Below are 25,201 nucleotides of genomic sequence, written 5' to 3'. Positions count from 1 at the left end.
GGGGGGGGGGGGGGGGGGTGTGAAAGGCTGGCCAGGCACAACCCCACCGCTGTCACATTCGTACACACTTTGTCCTTCTTGAGTCTGATCTGCCCCTGAAAGCATAAATAGTCCGAGGAGCTGTAGGGAGAAGCCAGATTCACTCGTCCTTCTGCGATCCTGAGTATAAGCATTGTGATGGTTAATTATAGCTATAGGTTTTCTTTTTTCTGAAATATTTTTAGTCTTTGTTTTTTATACTCTTGGCTTGGCTCACGTGTCTGGTGACCTTTGTTTGTTCAGTCGCACGTGAACCCGAGCGAGAGGGCTGGGTGTGGGCCTGGCTGGCCAGCCTCACCAGAGACGGCTGTGCAGCCGGTGACGCAGGGGGGGCTGCGTCCTTCACTCAGAGCCGCCCGTGTGTCCGAGTGTGCGCACGTCCGATCCTCCAGGGACTGAGGCCGGTTCAGGACGCAGGCGTCAGCACTGCCCTTGTTTCCCAAGGTGTCCTCCCCACCACCTTCTGTCTGCCCGCTGTCCCCGCTCTGGAGCACCCACTCTTACCAGGCGGGCAGCACTCCCTGGGGGTGACAGTCCGTCAGTCTGTTCTTGGTGTTTAGAAACCCTAATTCTTTCAGCGCGTACAGCACAGGCGTGCCTGTGGTGCATGCACAGGTTTGACTTGGAAATTTCAGGTGGGCTGTGAGGAAGAAGGTGGGGCTGGGAGACGTGTCTAACAAAGGCTGCTGGGCATCGGAATTTGTTTCGGCTGAGAGACGTGGGTCCAGTGCCTGGGACTCACCTTCCCCGGAGAACGAGAGTTCACTCACTGCCGCAGCCCAGCCAGGGCAGTCCCTGCTGTTCACGGACTCTGGCCGTGCCCGGGGTGCTGGTTCCGCGGTGCAGAAGGACGCAGACCTGCTTGGTGGCAGCCTCTGCTTTTAGGTCCTCGTTCCATAGTCGCAGCACCGTCTCCCACCCTGCATGTCCCAGGTGCACCCGCTCCGGCCCTTTGTTTCTTCGGGGTCCCTTCCTTTGCTCTAGTGGCGTTTCGAGAGAGTGTGCTGATGTTACGTCCGCCCCGTTCAGCAGAAACCCTGAGTCCTCTCTGGGGTCCCGGCAGCCGCCCGTTGGCAGAGCTCTCGGGGTGTGGGCAGGGCTGAGCCCTGCGAGGCCGGGTGCCGTGAGGCAGCTGCATCAAATGCAGAAAGTGCACGAGAGGCTTCTGTGAATGCTGCGATGCAGCACCAGCCTTCGGTATGGAGCAGTAGGTTAAAAGTTCCTACAGAAAGGCCAAAAGTAGATTTTTTTTCCTTTCAAGTGCTCAGAAAACAACTTTTCTGGATGATTGAAGGAAATAAACTCATGTCTGTTACAGGGTGTGAAAGCTGTGTTGGCCGAAAGTTATGAAAAAATCCACAAAGACCACCTGATCGGAATTGGCATAGCTCCACTGCAGTTCCTCCCGGGAGAAAACGCGGACGCCCTGGGCCTGTCTGGCAGAGAGACGTTTTCTCTGACGTTCCCGGAAGAGCTGTCTCCCCGCGCCACTTTGAACGTGAAGGTATCTGTACGGTTCTGACACGCGATTGTGTGCTGTGTGTGCAGGTGGCTGGGGTGACTGACTGCAGTGACTGGCATGCACACTGGCGCCGGCTGGGACCTGAACGAGTGTACGGTGGCCGGGTTCCCTGTTGGCACAGTCCTCGGGGCCAGAGCAGGAGGCGGCGGGCACTCTGTCCGGGAGAAGCAGCCCTGGGCCCTTGCGGTCACCCTGCTGTCAGCCCTCTGTCCCAATCGGGCCGGAACCCAGGCGTGCAGGCCGCTCCGGAGGGCAGGCAGGGCCAAGCTCCCCAGGCTGGGGCAGCACAGGCTTCACAGCTCGGGCACAAGGAGGAGGGTGGCAGGCGCCCTGTGCTTGAGTGTTTGATGTGAAATGGATGTGAGCAGTGCGGTCAACTCTCCTGCTGCTGAGGCAGACCCTCAGTGATCTGCCTTCGTGTGCTGGATGGTACAGTGCTCACCATGTAGAATCCAGGATGGAAATACCTTTGCCTCCTGAGCGGTAAGGCCTGTGGCTGCGTCTCTTGGGGTCTGCAGGCAGGAGGAAGGTTCCCAGACAGAACCTGTGGCAGGGACAGTCTTTGCCTGTGAGGACAAGTGGTCATGACCACTGAGTGGCCCTTGGAAGGCTTTACTGCTCAGGAGATGATGTTGTTTGTTTGCAGACGAGCACGGGAAAAACGTTCAGCGTGATGGCTTCATTCGAAAATGAAGTGGAAATAACATTGTACAAACATGGAGGATTATTAAACTTTGTGGCACGAAAATTCTCATAGTACCTGATCACCGCGGAGACCTTTCCAGACTGGCAACCGCAGGCCAGGCCTTTTGTGCCGGACCCAGGAGTCTTCCCCGTGGAGCTGCAGACAGTCCTGGACACTCCCTTCCCTCGTCCCTGGATGTAATTGATTATGAATCACATCGTGACAGAAATGAAATCTTCTTGATTTTAAATAATATACGAATGGTGCTATTAACATTGCTACAGCCGACGTGTGAAGTGTGTTGTGGAAGAGACTGGTAAGTGTGAGGGGTGTTTATCAGACCGTTTTGTACATAAAGGCAGAATTTGAGCTTGTGTTGAAGATTCTTTTATGAGTAACCTTCCTGAAGCTGTTTTAGTTTCGCATCTATGAAACTGTGCACGACTGTTTGTTGGTTTAAGACTAGGAGATTAAAACACGAGAGGCCAGATGAGACTCCGGCATTGTGGAGGTCGGAACCTGACTTGTAAGTGGACTTCCTGAGATGTTAGATCCTTTTCAGACTCGTGCTGGTGTAGTTGGCTTTCTCAGTTTGTGACAGGAGCCGGGATGCTCTCAGTCCCCGTCTCACTGCAAGGGGTGGAGCCCGCCCCAGACACGGCCCCCTGCGCGGTCCAGCCAGGCTGCCCCCACGTGGGAGCCAGGACCTGATGGGCAGCTCCTTGCAGGTCGGCGTGGCGGCCCTGCTGCGTTCGCAGCCCTGGGCGGCTCGGTTACTGGCTGCGGAGACCTCTGGCTGGATTCAGCCGGCATCATCTTAAGTGAATTAGATTATTTTGCTCACTTTATGTGCTACTGTCACTTCCTGTGGCCTAATATTTTAGGTATCATTAACCAAAATTTCCCCTGCATTTGGAGTTGGAAAAGAAAAATCAGTGGGTGAAGACCGCTGAGACCTTTGCGTGTGGTCAGCCACACAGCCTATTCACAGTATTCTGCAAACACATGTTTGGACAGTTAGATGGGCTAGAGTTGGACAGTTTCCCTTTATTTAAATTTTATATAAATACTTTCTGTGGTACTTTTGAATCAAATTGTGCTCTTGATTTTTATTCTGTGTATTTGTCAGTGCATGTGTTCTTAATTTACATGAAAACATGAGTTAGGGGTTGGGAGTTTCCAAATTGAATCCCTGGGATGTGCTTTGAAGAAATTATTATTCCAGGGTGGGGGCATCTGTATTATTTTCAAGCATATTATACTCCACAGCCTGTGGGCAGGGGCACAGGTGTCCTCAAAAGACACTGGTACGGGAGACGAAGGCGATAAACTAGCTATGAATTAAACACTGAAATTTCTGGCCTGCCCGCCCCAGCGGTAGTACAAGCAAATCTTGTCCTTCAAGGACAGACCGAGGGTCTCTTAACCTGTTGCTCACATACAGTGAACCAAAAAGCTTGCAAGCGTGGCTCTTGGTGGGGAGGGGAATTGTGGGTGTGTGTCCCGTGTGTGCCCTACAACCATGTTTGCAAACATGTGGCATCTGTTGGTTTTTATTGTTTTACTTATCTCCTGTGTTAACTGTGTCTGGGTGATGTTGTGTTTAAGGAAAACAACAGCAGACATTGTGGAAAGGAAGTGCACTGGCCCCGCGGGAAAGGAAAACGGGGGCTGTCCCCGCCCCCTGCCAGGTTCCGTGCTCTGGGTTCCATGACTCCTACAGAATGAAATAAGTGAGAATGGCATCCAGCCACCAAGTGGCCCTTATTTGACCTAAACTTCCCAGGCTGACAGTTGCTGTCATTCCTTGTTTTATCTGCAGATGTCCGGGGTGACATCTCATCTGAACGAGGGTATCACGGTCCCTGTGGCCAGATCGCTCCGTGTTTCTCTGGTGCACACAGGCCAGGGGTACTGCAAGGGGACTCCACTGAGACCTGACCCAGTCATAGTCACTCACACACGGCCAGTGCCCTGTGCGTCGCCCTGTCAATGGGGAGGAGCAGGGTGGGGAGAACTGACATTTTCCTGTGGTTGAATTATAGGCCACCTCTGTTTTGCCCTGCGGTTTAGGAGAAGGTGGTTGGTTTGATTTGGAGTGACAAAAACGGGGGGAGGAAATGGACTTGGGCTTTTCAGTGGCCTTCTCCAGACGCGCGACAGTGCCGACATTTCTGTCAACGCTACACGCGACAACGTGTCTATGAAACTGTATCCCACTTAAGTAACTGCAGTCAATTATTTAAAGCCAACAAAACAGTGTAACAGTTTTAAGTTCAACAATGTTAAGTATTGTATAGAAATATATTGGAGGCAAAGTTCAGTTGATGACAATTGTGTATATGTTATTGATGCTGTAAATTATTTTTAATAAAGAAAATTGTATTATCACATTTGACTCCGTATAAAATATTTTGTGGTGATTAAAAAGAAAACAACATGACGCACAAAGAAATAGGATGGCATCCAGAAGTTTCTCTTCAGACGCGTTCCCTGAGTGTTCGGACAGGAGTCGTGAGTGCTGACCGAGGCCGTTCCCCCCCCACGCCTGGCAGTTCCTTCCGCTCTGGGGCGGGAGGCGGAGAGCCTGAAGTGGGGGCACAGCAAGTCTTAGGTTCGTGGAGTCTCATCCCAGAGTTGACTGCTCTCTCCCCCAAAGCAGGGTCCTTTGTGCGAACACCGCCCACCTGGGCCCCCTTTCCATGACTACCCCACAGGTGGAGACTGTCTCCTGTGCCACGCCGCCCGCCCTGGCGACTGAAGTTTGAGTGGAAGATGGACTGGACTTCGAGCTCCATCTGCTTCCTGGTAGCTTCCACCTGCAGATTCTGATTCTCCCGATCTTGTCTCCGCCTCTTAGAGCACTTGGGCACACCTAAGCATTAAACACCTGTTGAATGAGTAAATCCACCCTCCACACATTGCACTGCTTATAACCTCCAGAAAATAGATGATGGACTGTGGACGTTTAGGACCGAATTGGGGGTCTCAGGCTATACGTTGTGCATTGCAGGAGATGGCCTTTTCCTGATGACACAGGTGGGCTCTGTTTTCAGAAGCCTCTGTGCTTGCGGACCAGCGGGCAGTGCCGCCCACTGCACTGTCCCCCTGCACTGTCCGTTCGTCAGGGTCCCCACGAAGCGTCCTCCAGACCTGGGGGCCGGGACCATGGGCCTCTGCTCTAAAGTCGTGTCTTGTAAATAAGGTCAGCTGTTTTCTCCCACTCTTCATAGCAGTCTAAGGGGTGATTAAAGTTTAGGAAAATTTGGCATTCATAAACCAAAATCAGTTTACATAAAGTTTTCTAAGATTCTAACTCAGTATCCCGAGAGGTTTTCCAGCATCAGGCGAATACCGCATGCAGAGAGTGTGACCATCCAGTTTTTGAGGAAAGATAGTGCACCCTCAGGGCTGCACTGGGATGGTTTACAGTTTTCGCCTGATGCCAGCTTTGCTTTTTGACTGCAAACTGGTTTAGCTTAAGCTTACTCATTTTGGTTTGACCGATAAGTTTTTCTCTTGGACTGTAAGGTGTGTGTTTAGTGCACTTCGAAAATGGCACACCTGTTACAACTGTCTACACGTAGTCCCCACAAAACGTGCTTTTATGATGACAGTTGTCACTGAATTTCGAGCACTTTAAACAATTCGAAACATATAGCTAAAGGAAACATTGTAAAACTATGGGGCTACTGTGTTTCATAATATAAAATCATGGCTGTAATCTCATTATGCAGATTTTTCATTTTGCTTCACTCCAGTTTTTGATCCCTGAGGGTTTTTCTTAAAGATTTTATTTATTTTTATAGAGGGGGAGGGAGGGAGAAGGAGAGGGAGAGAGACATCAATGTGTGGTTGCCCCTCATGTGGCCCCCACTGGGGACCTGGCCTACAACCCAGGCATGTGCCTTGACTGGGAATCAAACTAGCAACCCTTTGGTTTGCAGCCTGCACTCCATGCACTGAGACACACCAGTCAGGGCTGATCCCTGAGTTCTGAGAGCCACTGAGTGTCTTGGTGGCCAAGTGATGAAAAATTACTGTGACGACATAGGTGTTGTCAGATTGGTGGGACTCTTCTCATCACAATATTGCCATCACTGAGGAAAAACGACGTACGATAGATCCAGTAATAGGACTGGACACTGTATCTTTAAAGACAGCATTAAAAGTGCACAAAAGTTTTATGTAAGAGGATATTCTTAAGGACACGGAAATCCTCATGTAAAGTAGAAGGGCAGGTTACAAAGTAGTGTTTCTGCAGAAGGTGCAGTGAGTGGAAAGAGCCATGCCAAGGAGGCAGTTGTGAGTAGCCCTGTGTCTTCAGTCTCACCAGTGTCCAGATTCAATCTTCATTCCCATCCTCTCACCCCCAGAATAGGAAAAACCAAACGCAGTGAGAGTGGGGAGAGAATTCAGGAACTGCCTGAGGGGATAGCATGCAGAAGAGCCTAAGGGGGCCAACAGGAGTCAAATTCTGGTTACAGAAAAATAAAAGTACACTTGATAGCCTAAAGGTATGAAACACGTTGCTCTGGGGCTGTAAAAAGACGAGTGCTACTTGGAGATTAGAAGTGCAACAGATAAGAACCAAATCTAAATCGGGAAAAGCGGTTTGGGAAACATCCAACTCAATCCAGGTGACGAGATAACCCGAGAGTGCTATGTAGCCTGATAGAGGGGGAAAAGAATAAAAGCATGGGGTGGGGGCGGCGGGGGGGAATGTGCATCTACAAAAAATAGGGACTTAGTTGCAGTTGTGAGTGGGCGGGTGGCAGTCTAGACCCCTCCTCAATAGAAAGGAATCCTGCGGGCCACCCAGCGGTACTATCAGAACCTAGAGCCTTGACAATGAAGATAACATGCCCCACCATCGGGACCTCCAATCGGAACTGCGGTTCCTGGGTCCTGGGTGCGAGGGTAGCCTCTGGGACGCGTGCTGCCTGTAGGAAGGCGAGGAAGGAAAAGGCGCGAGTTGTGCCCAGGCACCTACGATGGATGCCGAGAGAAACGGTCCACGAAGTGTCTTACAGCGACTGGGCTGACTGCGCGGTGCTGCTCAATAGCCGGAAGCCTGCTGGTCAGGGGCTCGCCAAGGGGCGGGGCGGAATCCAGAACAGCCAATCAGGAACAAGAAGCCCAGTTCTGCGGAAAGATAACCAGGTTCTGACTTGGGTGAGCACCGAGAGAAGGCGGGACCGGATTTCAGAGAGCCAATCACAAGCCTGCTCTCTGAATTTTTCTTTGCGGCCACTGAGGCAGGCGGGGCGGGGGCCTCACTTTCCCCTAGTCTGCACTGATTGGCAGTGGAGGTTTCTCGAGGAGCCAATCAGAAGTCAGGGGTCGCGGGCTCGGAGCAGGGGCGGGTCGAAGTGCGGCAGCCAGGCGTGACCATACCGCGAGAGATCCAGCCACGGGAGACCTCCTCACGGGAGCGTCAGACCTCAGCCCGGGCTGCTGGACAGTGGAAGCCGCCTCTGGACTGTGGGTCGTGCAGGGTGAGCGGGTGCGGGAGCAGAGGCGTGCTGGGTCCCGGGGAGGGGGCGGGGGGTCGGTGCCTCGGGCTCCGCTCAGACAGTCAGGTGTGTGACAGCTGGCACTCCTCCCTGACTTCGGAACTGGAGCGCGGAGACCCTACACAGCGGACCGTGCGGCACCTGGGCGGGGCCAGGTGTCCGAGGCCCACTGGGCCTCGCGCCCCCAAGCGCTGTGAGCCAGGAGTGTGTGACTCCAGCGTCACCGTCAGCAACCCCTGCAGCCTGCTCTCCGCCACTCCCCCTACTCTGCGGGAAGTCCCGCGGAGCGCCCGGTAGTGCATTGCTGTTGTCCTTGAAAACCATGCAGCTTTTCCTGCCCGTTTCCGGACCCCCTTTGGGGTAACGGCCCGCTGGCCCCTGGAGAGAAGGCAGCCCTTCTTTCGTTAGTCCCACCTGGGCCAGTGAGGGGGTACGACATCTGCCTGCGTAACCCCTGCCGCAGCCTCAGGGAGACACGGCAGAGGAACCGCAGGAGCGGAAGGGTAAATGGAGCTCATGCCTAGATAGAACTTACTGGACTTTGTAACGTGTGGGGAGTGAGCCAGAGGAAAGAACCTGTCTGGTGTTCCTTGCATAGAGTGCGGAATTTAAGGCCCATTCCCCGCTGGTGGTGAAGCAAAGGTTGTGAGATTCTGGCATGAGACTTGGAGTTGGCAAGCACTGGCCTTTCTCCGCAGCTAAGGAAAACCCTGTTGGCAGGGAACAGACCAAACTACCTGCAAGATTCGGATTCCCTTCCTCGCCTCCTCCACACACACAGGGCACCTTTCCGTTGTATTTATTTACTCTGGGGAACTGACTAGGTCTGTGCCATTAGTTCCATAACTTGGGGTCCTTGTATACAGAGCAAAAAATGTAAGTTCAAACTCAGAGAGAAGTTTGGAAGTATAGACTATTAGAGGTACAAGGGCTTTTAGAGATGACCGGGTCCAACTCCCTGCAAGAGGCTAGGTAGCAGAGCTGGGACTAAAATATGTTTAAAAATATAAAAATATGTTTTATTTCTCCCAGAGTAACAACTTTCCCCCTTCTTGTTGTAGTGTGATAAAATACACTTAACAAGTACAACAATTTTTATTGCACCAGCTGTCTTTTGCTGGCAAGAGCTGCCAACACTGCTTTACACCGATGTAGAAAACAGGGCTGTTCAAGCAGAATCCGTTCAAGGATTCTAGCAATGTTTTGTAGAATGGAATGGAATGGAGATTGGCCTTCACCAACTGCCTCTAAGGTTCCTTCCAATTTTAAGGACTTATAATTCATAGCAAATTCACAATGATGCTGCCATTCGTAACATTTTATTTTAAAAAACTTTTCCTTAAGACTTTAGGAATTGAGAAGTTATGCCAGGATTTCATCTTGGAGTTAAAGCTTTGGCTCACATTACACTCTGAATACTGGCCCTACCCCAGTTTACAAATCTATAGGAGGAATGTTAAGATCCCATGTAAAGTCTTAAGCCCAGTTTTGGTGTGGCAGGATACACCGGTTCCCAGAAGCTGCAGAAGCAGAGATTGTTTCGAGACCCCGTGCAGGCTTTGCCACACACATCTGTAGTGAACACAATCAGAGAGACCTAATTTGATTCGAAAAGCAAATGCTCTCTGGTCAGGGAGTAAACAGAAGTGAGTACCTCACATCAGTCAACCCTTTTATATTTGAAAGTATGAGTGAGGAGCTAGATGATGATTCTTATAATGCAATGAAACTTGTGGATAGAAGAGTAACATCACTGTATAGTCAGAAGGGCGTCATCATGGATTAGGAATGTAGACAGCTGAGTTCTCACTGTGACTTCGTATGTACTTTTGGGCCAAGGCACTTACCCTCTCAGGACCTAAATTTGCCCTGTAAGTAAAGTTGATGGGGGTGGAGCTGGGGAGGAATCAAACTAGGTGATACCAAAGTGCTTTCCTGGTCTATGTTCTGTCCCTGGAAACACCTTCAGTGTGTGAAGTGGGTTTAGAAATAATTTGCAGTACAAAGATTTTTATTCACCTGCAAAACATCTGCTTCTTTTTTTCTCCTTTACTGATCGCGTGTTTTAACTTTATGAGTGAAAATTAATCTTTACAAGTACAGAATCAACATTGAGATGCATTGGTCTGTCTTAAGGAAAATCACTTAAATAATTTGTTCATTATATCCCCTTTCTAGATTGTTTCCCCCAGACGTAATGTCAAGTGCAGACAACCAGCAACCGCAGGCCTTTGCCAAACCCACTTTCAGCGAGGCCCAAGCCCAGGCAGTTGTGGAGTCAGTGTTTGGGTTCAAAGTTTCCAAGATCCAGCCCCTTCCTAGCTATGATGACCAAAACTTTCATGTGTGCGTTTTGAGAACCACAGACACCACGGACGGCCCCACTGAATATGTCCTCAAAATAACCAACTCGGAGTCCAGCAGAACCCCAGACCTGATCGAGGTGCAGAGTCACATCATCATGTTCCTGCAGGCGGCTGGATTTCCGACAGCCTCTGTGTGTCACACCAAAGGAGACAACATAACCTCTCTCATGTCTGTAGGTAAGGGACCACCCACTCACTGGCCATCGCGTCTGTGCACATTGCCGAATGTTGGCTGCAAGTAGAAATATCAAGGACAGGTTTGTTGTTCCAAGTGTAGACAGTTATGTTCTAGCAGTTGGGAGAAGCCACAGCATCACCAAAGGGGTGATTCGGGCTCTGATTCAGATGTGGTTAGAGCCAGGATCTGGTGTAACCTGAGAGAGAGGTAAGAGGAGACATGTGGAAATTGGGAACTTTTTTGTTGTTTTTTGGGGGTGTTTTTGAGCAGAAAAACAACTCCTTTTTTGAAAAAAATACTTTATTTATTTTTTAGAGAGGGAAAGGGTGGGAGAAAGAGAGGAAGAGAAACATCAGTGTCTGGTTGCTTCTCATGTGCCACCTCTCACCGGGGACCTAGCCCACAACCCAGACATGTACCTTGACTGGGAATTGAACCAGTGACCCTATCATTTGTAGGCTGGCACTCAGTCCACTGAGCCACACCAGCCAGAGCTAATTAAGTACTTTTATTCATCAGGTCAGCTGTGTATTTTGTTGCTGTGGTGTAATAGAAAAAATGCAGAATTAGAAATCAGAAATTTTGGATCCCAGTTCTGTCATTACTGTGTATGAGACTTGGGCAGCCACTTACATTCCTAAGGCTACAAGTCCCAATCTGGAGGAACTGGTCTCTTTCCCCTTTAAATACTAAAATGCTAAGATGTACCTAATTGAGTTCCCCAGGCAGCAGCCTGAAATCAACTCCTAGGAATTAAAAAAAAATTATGTACTGATTGATTTTAGAGTGAGAAGAAGAGAGGGAAGGAGAGAGGGAGAGAAAGAGAAAGAAACATGGATTTGTTGTTACCCTTACTGATGCATCGCTGGTTGATTCTCGTATGTGCCCTGACCGGGGATTGAACCCACAACCTTGGTGTATTGGGATGATGCTCTAACCAACTGAGCTACCCGGCCAGGGCAATTCCTAGGAATTTTTAAGGTTTGACATTTTGACTCTTTCTTTCCTAATTGTCCACCCATCCTTTCCTAATGTACTTTGCTCGGAACAACTGAGGTTTTCTGGTCCCCGAGGCGTAGCTTTGTCCTGTGTTGCAAGCAGGCTGCCCCTCAGTTTGCTCCTGCAGAACCTTTGATTCTGAAACAGTCATTTCTTTTCATCGCCCTTTCCTCAGTTGTGAACTTATGACAAAGTGTTCCTAGGCATTCACTCACCAGAGGAGGTCGTTTGTGTTTAGAGCCGAGGCCGGCAGACTTGGGGCTTTAATGTCATTCTGATGCAAATGGTGATTCCGTGTCCTGAGGTTTGTCTCTTCTACTTCCTTGCTTCGTCCTCAGCCCTGCCTCACAGAACCCTGCTGAGCGTTTTTAGGTTAGCACATTTTTTTCTCTCATTTTATAATTTCTATTATTCTTGGCCATAATAATTACTGTGCAAAGGCGGAATAACCTCTAATTTTTTCCGAGATGACTTGATGGTATACGTCCTTCTATCCGGCTAGATAGTGGTTCCGAAATCAAAAGCTACTTGGTGAGGCTGCTGACTTACCTCCCGGGAAGGCCCATCGCTGAGGTTCCCATCAGCCCCCAGCTACTGTACGAAGTTGGAAAGCTGGCTGCCAAACTGGACAAGACACTGGAGGTGAGACTTGGTGTTTCATTTTGTGTATGAGGATTTTTTTTATTTGTCTGGGCTTGATTTCTTTGAGTTTTAAAATAAACCCAGGGTTGGGCTCTGTTTTTATGTATGGTGCCCTCCTGAAGTATCAGAAAGGAAATGGGACCCTAGTATGTAACTTGATGACCGAAAGACTTCTTGGGGCCCAGGTGTGTAATGACTTCCTTACTGGGCTGTTGCCAAGATTAGCTACATTTGTAGAAATTCATGATGTTCTTTGTGCTGCTCACGGAAAGCAGTCTGCACTCACAAATGAAAACCTGCGGCTTTCACCCAGGAAGGCGTCCTCGGCCGTAGCGCTGCGTGAAGCAGCGTGAATCTGGGACAGCAGTACGTGCTAGGTGCTTAAAGAGAAAACCCAAGCCCAGAATAGGGCTACAAAGCATTGGGCAGAGGGCTTAAAATGCAGACGGAGTTCAGGGAGCCCTCCCACAGACGGTGACTCGCATGAACACCTGGTGGGAATGAGGGCACTGGCCTTTGGGACACAGATACATGGGGGAGCATCTCAGGAGGAGGAAGCTGCAAATGCAAAGGCCGGAGGTGGGACCTGGGTCTGGCTCATTCTCTGAACAGCAGGGAGGCCACTGTGGTCAGAGGGGAGTGAGCAGAAGGAGATGAAGGCAGAGGCAGCAAGGGCACCGGCCGACCCTGGGGGGAGAACAGCTGTCTTCACACGATGAAGAGGAACGAGTGAGGTGGGAATGTGCTCTCAAAGTGGGACAGCCTGTGCAGCGTGCCCTATGCAGGTGTCTGCAGGGGCAAGTCGGGGCCCAGGAGGGAACCGTGGCTCTGCAGGCTCCCCAGGCCTGCCCCTTGCTGGGTGCGGTCTCCTAACGCAGCTCAGCCCTGGCTGCTCTGACTGCCAAGGGTCTCACAGTTTCTTGCTTTTGATTTAGAAATTCCACCACCCAAAGTTAAAATGTCTTTATCGAGAGAACTTCATCTGGAATCTGAAAAATGTTCCTCTTCTGGAGAAATACCTGGATGCCTTGGGCCCGGACCAGAACCGTGCGATCGTGGAACAGGTCATTCAGCTGTTCAAGGATGAAGTGAGGACCAAACTAAGGCATTTTCGAGAATGTGAGTATTCCCCCAGTCAAGTGAGTATTTTTGTTGGTATTTAAATTGTCAAATTTTAAATCATTGGGAAAAGTGTGAAGTTGCAAGTTAGCTTTATCAAATCTTACAATTTTGCCCTATTTGCTCCTGTTGCTTTTAAAGAATAATGCTCTTGCCCTGGCCAGGTGGTTCAGTGGGTTGGAGCGTTGTCCCCATACACCAAAAGGTTGGGGGTTCAATCCTTAGTCAGGGCTCATACCTAGGTTGTGCAATTGATCCCCAGTTGGGGCATGCATGGGAGGCAAACAATTGAAGTTTCTCTCTCCCTTCCTCTCTCTCTAAAATCATTAATAAAAAATATCCTTGATGAGGATTTTAAAAAAAAAAGGAATAAGACTTTTACTTTTTAAAAAAATGGCTACATCTGAAGCCCTCTCTAAACTTTACGATCCCCCTCTGCCCGCCCTACTAAATTTGCATACATATTTTAATATCATCACTACATATATATTCATTATGTAAAGTAGTATTTTTGAGCTACTTGTTTTTCTAATTATTTTTCCCTCTCCAACAGTTTCGAAGCTAGGTACTCTTTTTCTCTTCTGTGAATGGGTTCCCTAGAAATTCTGATGTGCAGTGTAACTTAATGAAACTCTAATTTATTCAAAACAATACAAGGACCTTAAAATATACTTTAATTACACTTACCACTTTTCCGATTTATATGCTGTTGTTTAAGTAAACTTACAATATCACCATCTATTCCAGTAATCGAAAGACGAGAAATTCAGAACTACTTTGTCATCAGAAAAATTTTTGGGAATTCCTAGGTTAAAACAAAGACATGACTGGTCCATTCTAAGACCCTTTGCTTCTTGTAATATGAATATATGTATATTTTTAAAATTTCTAGTTGGGTGGTTCTCCTTTGCCCTTTACCCTTCTAGTAGTCAAAATCAGGCATTTGCAGCAATCTCATCTTCCATCTCTTGGCCTTGTGTTGATGAGAAGCAAAAGCAAAAACACCACCAAAATGAACAGCTTTTGTCCTTTTCAGAGGAAATTGTTTTACTTCCAGAAAAAGAGGACTTGGCTATTTTTCTTTTTTTTATCTCTGACTGCTCATCAAGTTATTTGAATGGCCATGCCTGAGAAAGAGGAGTGGAAAGAGAATGAATTTGGGTACTCAGTGACTGTTTTTACATAGCTTCTTTTTTTTCTCCTTTCAGGTATCAATCATGGAGATCTTAATGACCATAACATTCTAGTAGAGTCCAGCAAGTCAGCCTTTGGAGATGCTGCATATAAGGTGTCTGGGATTTTGGACTTTGATGACATGAGCTATGGCTACTATGTGTTCGAAGTGGCGATCACCATCATGTACATGATGATTGAAAGCAAGACTCCTATCCAAGTGGGTGGTCATGTGCTTGCAGGGTTTGAAAGTGTCATCCCTCTGACGCCGGTAGAGAGGAGTGCTTTGTTTCTCCTTGTGTGCAGTCGTTTTTGTCAGTCCCTTGTCTTAGCTGCGTACTCTTGCCAGCTGCAGCCAGAGAACAAGGAATATCTCATGATTACTGCCAAAAGTGGGTGGAAGCACCTGCAGCGAATGTGTGACCTGGGCCAGAAAGCTGTAGAAGAAATCTGGTTTGACACTGCCAAGTCCTACGAATCTGGGCTCTCCATGTGACTGCAGGACAGTTCACGTGAACTTGGGTAATTACTCCAATAGGACCAAATCTAAGTTTACAAGGAAAGAGATCAATGCATGTGAAGACACTAAGGTCTTCAGACAATCTCATGATTATTTTTAATTTTGACTTTTTAATGAATGTATTGAAGTGACATTGGTTAATAAAATTATATTGGTTTCAGGTGTACAAGTCTGTAATACATCATGTGTATATTGTATGTTTGCCACTCCAAGTCTCCTATACCCTCTTCTACCTTCCCCCACTCACCCTCCCATGATGATTTTTTAAACTAAGAAATACGCCCTGGCTGGTGTAGCTCAGTGGATTGAGCGTGGGCTGTGAACCAAAGTGTCGTAGGTTCGATTCCCAGTCAGGGTACATGCCTGAGTTGCAGGCCATGATCCCCAGCAACCGCACATTGATGTTTCTCTCTTTCTCCCTCCCTTCCCTCTCTGAAAATAAGTAAATAAAATCTTTAAAAAACCCCACAACATCTCGATTCTTCAGGACTTTAAAAAAAAACTAAGAAATGCTATGTGAGCAACGGTGTCTTCCTGTGGTTCTCTTTTGCCTTATGTATAGAAACACAGAGAATATTTTGAATCAGATAATCGCTCGTCTATTCCAGACCTAGTCAGCCTTCTAGCTTTCCAAAACACCTAAAACATGAGTAGTTTACATAGGGGCTGAAGCCAAAAGGGAGAGATGGATAATGAACACATTAAAATAATGTCAGTAAAGAAGAGAAATGGTATGTGTGTGTGTGGTGATGGTTCATAGTGCTTTAACTAGGTTGGTGGAGACCCTCTGACGAAGTGCAAGGCACGGGGGGTGGGGGTTAAGGAGCAGAGAGCAATATTGGGGGCGGGGCATGCGGGTCCAGCCCTAGGCGACGGGTGCAGAGCACGATTAGCCGTATGTAACGCCACTTTCTCCTTCACTGGGGTCTTCCTGCACCCCCTTCACCCTATGGCGACCCCTCCGCAGGCTGAGGACCTCGCTGGGACCATCGCAACCCACCTCCCCCCTCCCGCGAAGCAGCAGCCCAGTCTCCTAACAACCATGAGCCCTCAGCCCGCCCCCAAAGGATTTCCGCACGCTTGGCCCAGCCCCCGAGGGACCTCCCCGCCCACAAAGAACTTCTACTCCTAGTCAAGCGCCCGAAGGACTTCTGTCCCCCCACAGACACGCCCCAGAAGGACTTCCGTGTCCTAGTTCCCACCCAGGAGGACTTCCGTACCCTGGTCCCCGCCCCAGAAGGACTTCCGGGCCCTAGGTCCCGCCCCACAAGGACTTCCGCACCATCAGCCCCGCCCCCCAAAGGACTTCCTCACCCTTGGACCCTCCCCAGAAGGACTTCCACACCTTCGGACCTGCCCCTGAAGGACTTCTGTGTCCTAGTTACCACCCCCGAAAGACTTCCGCACCCTGGTCCCCGTTCTAGAAGGACTTCCTTGTCCTCGGTCCCTCCCCTGGAGGAGTGCCCTGTTCTTGGCCCCGCCCCCGAGGGACTTCCGCGTCCTCAGCCCCACCCCCGGTGACACTCGCTAGTTATGCGCACGCGCGGTGGCCATATTGGCGGTAGGCGCCTGTGTAGCGGTGTTAGGTTTCCTCGTGCGGTGTGAAACCCTCCGTGTAGACCCTAGTTACAGTGTCTCTTCTCCGGTGAGTCCATATTTCTGGTCACCACGGGACTTTGGCCGCTGCCCGCGCGGTCGAGCGAGGGTCGTAGGCGCTGCGGCGCCGCGGGTTTGTCCTGGAGCCGCCGAGCGATGACTGTGCTTCTGGGGAACGGACTGGCCCCTGCCGGCCGCCGTAGGCCCGGCGCGGAGCTGGAGCCGGCGCGGGGGACTGGACCGGGGGTCGGCTGGCGGCCTTGAGCAAGGCTTCAGTCCAGAGCGGGACCCGCACAGGAAAGTGAGCGCCGGGGAGGTAGCCCGGCGGCCTCCTCGCGGGTCACGGCCTCCGTCAGTGCCTGCCGGAGTGGGCGTTCCAAAGTGCCCGGCAGGCCCGGAGGACTTGACCCGCCAGCCCCCGGCTCAGCCCCCTTCCCCAAGGGAAGAAACTCAGGGTTCTCATCTGGGTGCGCGAGTCCCGCAGACTTAGTGCCTGGTGACCTGGCACTTGTGAAAGGGGCTCTGGAGGCCGAGCCCCAGGTGTCTTCGGCGGGATCAGTGATGATGCTGCGGAGGTTGCCGCCGCGTCCCTTCCTCAGTGCAGGACACCAGCACTCCGGGAAAGAGCCTGAACTCTTCGTAACGTGTCCTTCTAGGCTCTCCGTGGTCGGGATACTCCCTTAGCTTTGTCGTTTCTTCACTTTCTCTTAGCTTCAGCAAGTTGCCTCTGGCCCACGAGCTGTCCCGTCTGTGTTTTTTGCTCAAGCTTTCTCCTCTGTCCGGAGTCCCCCTCCCTTCCCCGTCCACAGTTCTTCCTCTTGGACCTGAAAGGTCTCATCCCTCTTTCTGCCTCTACCATGTCTAATTTGGACTCATTTTCTGTGTTGGTTTTTTCAAAAAAGTACTTTGATTTTTCTCCATTGCTCATTCCACTCCGCCCTTGGTGCCTCAGTTTCCCCCATGGCTTTGTAAGCATCTATATGCTCACCTCCCTCACGGGAGCGCCAGACTGTAAGCTCCTGGGCACAGGGATGGTCTTACCCACCCTGGTATTCCAGCGTCCAGCATGGTGCCTGCTGCACTCAGTAGCTACACGGTTAACTTAGCTGAATGAAGGGAGTGAAGGAGACGGAATCTTTTAAAGTCATGGAAATGCTTTTTAAATTGTAAGTTTCATTTTAAGGAGGGTCCTGTTTTCTTTTCACAGGAGCTGTAAAGTCCAGGAAACATGGTGAGTTATGTGCATGTCAGTAAGCTATTGCCCGATGAAGGTGTTGTGTTCAGCTTGGAGCCCTGCCTGAGAAGGTCCTAGTGGGAGCATTGGGTGGCATGGTGTCTCCGCCTTCCCCGCTCCCTCCTTTGCATGGGGCTTTGGGTGCCAGGGTGTGTTTTCTGAGGTGATCTGGGGCTTGCAGGGGCTGCTTTCAGTGGACAGGAATCACCTGTATGTTTTCCATTGCAGTCTCGAAGATATGACTCCAGGACCACTATATTTTCTCCAGAAGGTAAAATAAAAATTGTATAATCTACCTCAAAAATTTTTTTATGTGTTTGACTCCGGGGGGGGAAATCAAGACACTTGTTTTAACAGTAGTTCATGATCTCTGTGCTTTGATGCGTAATGACAGTGACCAGTTAATCACATGCGTGCAGCACAGGAGAATGACAGTGGGATTTGTGTGTGTGTGGCCTACGAGTGTCCCTGTGCAAGTTCCTGGCCCGGGCACAAACAGCCTGGGGCGAGCCTTGCCTTCTCACCGCTCGTGTTTTGCAGGGCGCTTGTACCAAGTGGAGTACGCCATGGAGGCGATCGGACACGCAGGCACCTGTTTAGGAATCTTGGCAAACGACGGTGTTTTGCTTGCAGCAGAGCGACGCAACATCCACAAGCTTCTTGATGAAGTCTTTTTTTCTGAAAAAATTTATAAACTCAATGAGTAAGTGAGCTCTTAGGGAAGAGAGTTTAAATGTCCCACATGCTCACATACATAGGATCTCACATATTTTGGGAGGGTGATTCTGAAATCTCCGTGAGACTTAGGACCACGTGTTACTTTTTTGAAGTTTGGGGCCAGGCACTTAGTGGAGAAACGGCATTTTGTGTCAGTGAGATTAGAGGCGTGGTTGTCTCGCAGATTCTGGTTCAGTCTGTGCGACCTCACACCGTTGTTTCACTGCTCTGGGCCTCGGTGCCTCTTCAAGTGGTTGCGGCAGTGTAACAAAATAGAGTAAAATGAGTGAGAACCAGTAGCACCGTGTCCGACACGTAGCGGGCCCTCAGAATTGTTCCAAGTGGCTATTCAGGAGTCGTGTTGATGACACTGAATCTTACCCTGGAGGTCTGGGGACAGCTTAGACGAGCTCTGTTAGTTTGGGATGGTTGGGTGTGCAGGACTTGCCAGCGAGCACAGAGCTGGATTTGCCCACTAGAGACTGCCCCTTGAGTGGTGGGCCAGCTGGGTGCTGGTTGTAGGGACTTTTGATATGCTTGTCCAAGGAAGTGTCATGGCTCCAGAGTCACTGCTGGGCCCAGTTGGCCGCTCGCAGGCGTGCTGAAGTGTAGCGGCAGAGGGTGGCAGCTGGAGGGGAGCCAGGGCAGCCCGAAGAATGGGAGGAGAGCAAGGGACTGCACCCTTTATCTGAGCCCAGCCCTGAGTCCCTCACCCCATCCGTCCAGCCAGGCCTTAGGAGGCGAGGACACTGACTGACTACCTAAGAGCATGGGGTAGATTTTTTCCTGTCTGGCAAAGCATTTTTCTTGGTTCCTGAATCTTCTCAGGAATTGCTTTGGCTTCGTGGTGTTCATTCTTGCCCTGTCCGGCGCAGTGGTGCCAGATCCACCTGTTGAAGACTGAAGGGGCGCTGTCCATCTCTCATGGTAGATCACATCAGGTTTCTCCCACAAAGATAAAACTTCAGTACACAGAAACCGCAGGTTTGAGGAAGCACGGTAAACTTCCAACAGAAGTTTACTTGGCACTCGGAGCACTTGTGCAGGACCCTCCCAGGTGCACATCGGCACATTTCTCTTCTTCCAGGGACATGGCTTGCAGCGTGGCTGGCATAACTTCTGATGCAAACGTGCTCACCAACGAGCTGAGGCTCATTGCCCAAAGGTACGGTCCGAAGGAGCGGAACTGAGGCTGTACCTCAGTTTGATATTTCTAAGAAGTCGTTTTTGCAAAGATTAAAGTCATTACAAACCTATTAATTTAAAGTTACTATTATTTTTTGCCCTGGCTGGCGTAGCTCAGTGGATTGAGCGCGGGCTGGGAACCAAAGTGTCCCAGGTTCGATTCCCAGCCAGGGTATATGCCTGGGTTGCAGGCCATAACCCCCAGCAACCGCACACTGAAGTTTCTCTCTCTCTCTCTCTCTATCTCCCTCCCTTTCCTCTCTAAAAATAAATAAATAAAAAATCTTAAAAAAAAATAAAGTTACTATTATTTTTGAATCCAAACTTATAAACTGTTATCTGCCATAAGACCGTTAGGATGCTCACATCCCCCTGCCCCCGCTCCCCTTTCAGAGCACAGGTGACTGCTGCGTCGTCCCCATGGCGCAGATTTACGTTCAGGGGGAAGTTTGCTCAGAACATACGTGTTTTACTGAATACCGTTACCATGCCGATTTCCTCTTCCTAGGTACTTACTGCAGTATCAGGAGCCGATTCCTTGTGAGCAGCTGGTCACAGCGCTGTGTGACATCAAGCAGGCGTACACACAGTTCGGAGGTATGACGTTGGGACAAATTGTATTCTAGAAAGGGAAAACGTTCTCTAAGTAACATATACCAAATTACTTTTGAGATGGTAAAAAGAAGTTGAAAATTAAGTAAGCAAGTACTGTTGACATATTTTTGCTTCGTGAAGTAACTGGTTTCCACGATGTAGGTTATCATGTGTTTTATTAATAGATTATTGAGAAGCCAAAATAGCATTTTCAAATCTGGGAACATGTTGCTTTTTGCATAATGATGAAACTCAGCACTGGTCTTCTTCATCTGCATTCTGTCTCCTGGCTGTGTCCGTGTCCTGGAAACCACAGTGGGCATTTGGACGGGCCTTATCTCTGGCGGCCAGAACAAAGCAGTTTATGAATGCGTAGCTTCACAGAAAGGGATTTCAGCTACATTCAGGGAGCTCAAGTAACTGTAGCGAGAGTAAACTTGGATTGTTGGTGTGTGTGTTCTCTTTCTCGGTTAAAGGGAAACGCCCCTTTGGTGTCTCACTGCTGTACATTGGCTGGGATAAGCATTACGGCTTTCAGCTCTATCAGAGTGACCCTAGCGGGAATTACGGGGGATGGAAGGCCACGTGCATTGGAAATAACAGTGCTGTGAGTATTTTCGTGTTGCTATGAAATTAGCAAAAGCTATAATAATCACTGTACTTTTGAAATCGTGATTAACGTAAGGAGGATTTTCAGATAGCTACAACTTTTGTATCTGTGATTGCTGTTGGTAATGATGCCCCAGGTTCTACTAATATTCCTGGGGTTTATTGGCTGAATTTGTAATTAAAGGAGATGCAAATTTTCAATGAGAAAATAAGATAAGATAAAAATAAGATACCATTTTTTTTCATATTGTGGTTCATAACCCCCCACCCCCAAATTCTGTTATGGGTCCTTGGAGGTTGGAGGGTTAGGGTTAGAGACCCCACTCACAGAGCGTCCACACCCTGTTCTGCCCCCTCCCATGTCCCTGTCCCGCCTGTGGAAGTTGTTAGTGTGGTTATATGCCAGTAACGGTTCAGACGTCAGTCTCCTGCCCAGTCCCTGTTCCTGAAAATGCAGACATTTAAAGGACATCTCTCCATTGCTTCTTCCTGTTCCGTAGGCAGCTGTGTCGATGCTGAAACAAGACTACAAAGAAGGGGAAATGACCCTGAAGTCAGCACTTGCGTTAGCTGTCAAAGTCCTCAATAAGACCATGGACGTGAGCAAACTCTCTGCTGAAAAAGGTAATTTACGTCCCATCCTCTAATTTGTCACTTTGTGACCCGTGTTAGGCCTTTAACGTGTCACCATACGTCACTGCACCTGCAGCCTTCTGAGGGAGGGGGCCTTACACCTTCCTCCATGAGGACACTGGGGCGTGGAGAGGCTAAGTGACCTGACCGAGGTCAGGGGGGTAGGTTGTGGAGCCACAAGCCCATGCGACATTCCAAGCTGAAGGACTGGAGCCCGAATGTCCTCACTGGTCACGGTTGGAGGTGTGAACGGTGCTGCTTTCAGTTATTAATCATCTCTACATGGGATGAGCACGTGTGCACTTACATTTGTGTTCGTGTGTACGGTGTGCTCTACCAGGGGTGTGATGTGGGCGTGTGTTGTGGCATCTCTGTTCTAGTGAGTCCACTGATCTCGTACATTAAGCCCTTATTTGCAATTTTAAGTGCTTTATTTAGCTTAAGTTATATAACCATATAAAACAGTACTTCTAAATAACGTTTTCCAGGAATTGTAAACGAGCACATTGAGGTAGTTTAGGGGACTTCACCCCGGTAGCCCTGAGGACACACACATCCGTCACTTGCAGGTTGCCCCTGTCGTGTGCTCCGCCCATGATCGGTCTGCTCCATTCACCCTGCTCAGAAAAGCCCTTCCACTCCCAGTGTCAGTGTGTTTTTTTTATCCATAGTCATGGAAGCTGCTCTTCATGCCTTTGTTTTGAAAAGAGATTTCAAAAGTACATGAAAAATAAGTGTAATTACTGGTCAGAGATTCTGGCTGAGCCCGGAGATCCTTCTGCAGGGAAGTTGCGGGTCCTTCTGCTCAGCGTGGCTTACAGCCGGTCGGCTCAAGCAGTTGGCTGGTTTTACTTTTTCCAAGAAAGTGACAAAATGGCAACTCAGGAGGTTGGAATGGGTGAGGAGAAGGAAGGCAATTTAAGTACAAATGTTAATGAAAGTATCCGTGAATCACATTGAGCATAAGACACGGAGGAGTGGTGAGCGCAGGTGGAAACAAGGGGGGGTTAGACTGACCGCCTGCTGGTATGTGGGCCGAGTCCTGCCTGTGACACAGACGTGTGTGTGTGTGTGTTTGCTCCTAGTGGAAATCGCCACGCTGACCAGAGAGAACGGAAAGACAGTCATCAGAGTCCTCAAGCAGAAGGAGGTGGAACAGCTGATCAAAAAACACGAGGAAGAAGAAGCTAAGGCCGAGCGTGAGAAGAAAGAAAAAGAACAGAAAGAAAAGGACAAATAGAGGACAAAATCAGGGATTTTGTAGCTTTTTTGGGCCCATTTCAGCCTGGAAGCCGCCCCCCTCGGTGCTGAGAGAGAGTTGGCTTTTTACCCGGGATGGTGGGAAAGTGGGCGGAACATCTGACTGGGCCCTCCATCTCTGTCCAGTTGGATGGTGATTGCTCTTCTTGGACCTTTTAATCCCCCTCCCCCTTTTTTGGGAATAAAACTTGGAAAAAATGGAAGTGGTGAAGGGAATTTGTCTGTGGCACTAACTGTTGCACAGCAGGTTAACGGGTCTGATCTTCCCTGCAGCATTTACTGCGGATAGTCACCTAAGGTGCTGACACTGCTGGAGATGCGAGCATCACAGGCAAGGGAAGATGGGAATCGTGCCCTGAAGGTTTCCTTTGCCCTGTCCCCACCGTCTCGGAGAACCCGTGGCCCTAGGCCTCTGAAGCAGGAACCACACTCCCCTTGCAGGTGCTGCCTGCCTTTGGCGGCGATGGATAGTCCTGCTGGACTTCAGATTTGTGTCTGCACACGCATGACATCTGTGGTCACGCAAACCACTGCAGTGCCCACTGTGCCCTCAGGGACAGGGTAGTCAGTACATTTGCAGCCTCCTGTGTCCGGTTCAGATCTCATGTCTCCCTCCCCCTCTCCCCCAGAGAGAGAACCCCAGTTTATCTTTCCTCGTTCCTGTGTTTCTCACAGTCTGGTGTTCTGTCCCTCTCCTCCCGGTGGGCACATCCCTCGGGCTAGATGACTTGTCTGTTCCCACGGATGGGTCTGAGAAAGAGCTTGTGGACTGAGCCACGCCAGACCACGTGGGTGTGGGGAACACTGCTGAGGAGCCTGTAGCCAGTGTGTGGGCGGTGGTGCACAGAAGAGAGATGAAGGGCACAGAGGAGAATAGTAGGGTCTCGGCTGAAGGGAGCCCCACTTAGGTTGCCGTCACTTCCGTGGAGTCCTTTGATCATGGTGCTGTGTGGCGGTGCACCCACCTGCAGCGTCACCCGGAATCCACTGGCCTTGCAAATCCTGGCGCCCCATCCCAGACCCACGGAATAGATGCAGATCTTGGGGTAGAGCACAGCCATCTGTTTGACGAGCTCTGCATGAACAATTGAGACACCATTTGCCGCATGTCAGAATCACCTTGAGTGCTTTTACACCTGTACACAGGCTGTGCTCCCTGCTGATGTAGTCAGCCTCTGGGGTGGGGCCCTGGCCTCAGCATTCCTTCAAATCTGCGCAGGTAGCTGAGGGAAAGGCTGGGATGGGAACCAGTAGTTCCCTGAGGCACAGCAGGCCCCTCAAGGGCAGGAGGGAGCTGCAGTTCCTTGTAGTTTTCCGTGGTGTTCAGGCCAAGGTGTTTGCAAGCCCCTTTGACACTGGTTTTTGAACCTCCTGGTTTCTTTGCACGGCTGAGTCTTGTTATTCATGGTCACTGTGTTGTGTCAGGTCTCCGTGAGCACGCTCAGCAGATGCTGGCTGCCGCCCCCACGGGGAACACTGGGTTAGCTTCCTGGTCCTCTGGCCACGGCACTTTCATCACCCAATCAATACATAACTTTGTTGTGTGTGTGCTTCTGTTTAAAGACATTTAACATACTTTGGTAATTCATTAATATTAAACTCTTGGCCAAGAGCACACTCTGTGCCTAAATTATTAAGCTTCTCTAACAAGTATTTTCTCTGTCTTAGAGCTTACAATTAATCATGTACATTTTATTTCATTGTTAAGACTAAGAATTGTCTGTTCTTGAATGAATTCAGAATTACATGAAATAAGAGTTATTTTCCTTTCTTGGTTTATTTATTCTTTTGTTTTTAGTAACAACTGTATTGAGATATAATTTATATACCATACAATTTACCCATTTCAATTCTGCACCCATCACCACACTCAATTTTGGAGCATTTTCATCGCCCGAAGACGCAGCCCTGCCACACTGTGCCATCCCCCGGAAGTTGTCCCCCAGCCCAAGGTCGCCGCTGATCAACCTACTTCCTGTCCCTACCAACTTGCCTGCACTGGACACTTTACATAACTGGGGTCGCACAGCTGTGGTCCTCTGCAGCTGGCATCTCTCCCTCAGGGCTCATTGTGTTTCCAAGGCCCGTCCACAGTGTGGCAGTCAGTAATCTGTGTCTCTGTTTACTAGACTCGGGAAATGACGGCACGAATGCATTTCCTTCTGTTACTGAATAATGCTCCTTTGGCATCACGTTTGTTTACTCATCAGCTGACGAACATTAGGGGCGTTTTCATTCCTCGGAGCTGTACACTGAGAATGGGAATTGCTGGGTCATACCTTGCTTCATTTTTATTTATCTTTACTACCCTACATTCATATTGATACAGATTTTAAAAGGAGTCACCTTTTCCCCCCAGTATCTCCTACAACACCCCATAAAAAAGGAAACTGGATTTACTATTTGAGTAAATGTATATGAATTTGTTAGTGGTCTCTGAGTAGGTCTCACGGTTGGAGAGGGTTTTCACTTCTTTCCTTTTGGCAGGAAAAACCTGTTCTCTGAGTCCTTGACACCCAGCACCAGCCAGGCCCAGAGTTCGATTCCGTGCCTGGCATCTTTATACAAAAATATTCTCTGAGAAATCCTTCTTGCAGAGCTCTTCCCTACCAGC

The 25,201-nt window shown here is 49.5% G+C and overlaps 3 protein-coding genes across 5 annotated transcripts in view; all 3 read left to right on the top strand.

Moving 5' to 3' along the window:
• IREB2 (iron responsive element binding protein 2) overlaps positions 1 to 4,636 on the top strand; it is a 33,029-nt gene extending 28,393 nt beyond the window's left edge. The window contains exon 12 of the mRNA XM_036013202.1: positions 2,208 to 4,636. Coding sequence (XP_035869095.1) covers positions 2,208 to 2,318 — 111 coding nt within the window. The 3' untranslated portion in view covers positions 2,319 to 4,636. The remainder of the gene's footprint in view (positions 1 to 2,207) is intronic.
• A 2,968-nt stretch (positions 4,637 to 7,604) lies between these two features.
• Positions 7,605 to 14,922, top strand: HYKK (hydroxylysine kinase). 3 transcript variants are annotated; one of them, XM_028502179.2, is made up of 5 exons: positions 7,605 to 7,744; positions 9,941 to 10,305; positions 11,808 to 11,947; positions 12,883 to 13,066; positions 14,275 to 14,922. In XM_028502179.2, the coding sequence occupies exons 2-5, from the start codon at positions 9,960 to 9,962 to the stop codon at positions 14,733 to 14,735; spliced, it is 1,131 nt and encodes a 376-aa protein (XP_028357980.1). In that variant the 5' UTR covers positions 7,605 to 7,744; positions 9,941 to 9,959; the 3' UTR covers positions 14,736 to 14,922. The 3 variants fall into 3 exon arrangements, with proteins under 3 accessions (XP_028357980.1, XP_035869103.1, XP_035869102.1); XM_036013210.1 differs by having other exon boundaries at positions 7,619 to 7,828; XM_036013209.1 differs by having other exon boundaries at positions 7,620 to 7,730.
• Positions 14,923 to 16,278: 1,356 nt separating this feature from the next.
• On the top strand, positions 16,279 to 22,798 carry PSMA4 (proteasome 20S subunit alpha 4). The gene is made up of 9 exons (XM_028502180.2): positions 16,279 to 16,404; positions 17,563 to 17,586; positions 17,818 to 17,860; positions 18,130 to 18,292; positions 19,394 to 19,471; positions 20,000 to 20,088; positions 20,562 to 20,692; positions 21,195 to 21,318; positions 22,413 to 22,798. The coding sequence occupies exons 2-9, from the start codon at positions 17,584 to 17,586 to the stop codon at positions 22,565 to 22,567; spliced, it is 786 nt and encodes a 261-aa protein (XP_028357981.1). The 5' UTR covers positions 16,279 to 16,404; positions 17,563 to 17,583; the 3' UTR covers positions 22,568 to 22,798.
• The last annotated feature ends 2,403 nt before the right edge of the window (positions 22,799 to 25,201 follow it).

Source organism: Phyllostomus discolor, chromosome 12 (genome assembly GCF_004126475.2).
Source record: "Phyllostomus discolor isolate MPI-MPIP mPhyDis1 chromosome 12, mPhyDis1.pri.v3, whole genome shotgun sequence".
NCBI lineage: Eukaryota > Metazoa > Chordata > Mammalia > Chiroptera > Phyllostomidae > Phyllostomus > Phyllostomus discolor.
Note: the sequence above shows the minus strand (reverse complement) of the source record. Positions and strands in the feature narration are given on the sequence as shown.

Bases quoted from the DNA above. Each gene is read 5' to 3' on its own strand.
- HYKK (XM_028502179.2), top strand. From the start codon at position 9,960: ATGTCAAGTGCAGACAACCAGCAACCGCAGGCCTTTGCCAAACCCACT. The intron at 10,306-11,807 runs GTAAGGGACCAC...CTATCCGGCTAG, and splicing joins AACCTCTCTCATGTCTGTAG to ATAGTGGTTCCGAAATCAAA. The intron at 13,067-14,274 runs GTGAGTATTCCC...TTCTCCTTTCAG, and splicing joins ACTAAGGCATTTTCGAGAAT to GTATCAATCATGGAGATCTT.
- PSMA4 (XM_028502180.2), top strand. The intron at 20,089-20,561 runs GTATGACGTTGG...TCTCGGTTAAAG, and splicing joins GGCGTACACACAGTTCGGAG to GGAAACGCCCCTTTGGTGTC. The intron at 21,319-22,412 runs GTAATTTACGTC...GTTTGCTCCTAG, and splicing joins CAAACTCTCTGCTGAAAAAG to TGGAAATCGCCACGCTGACC.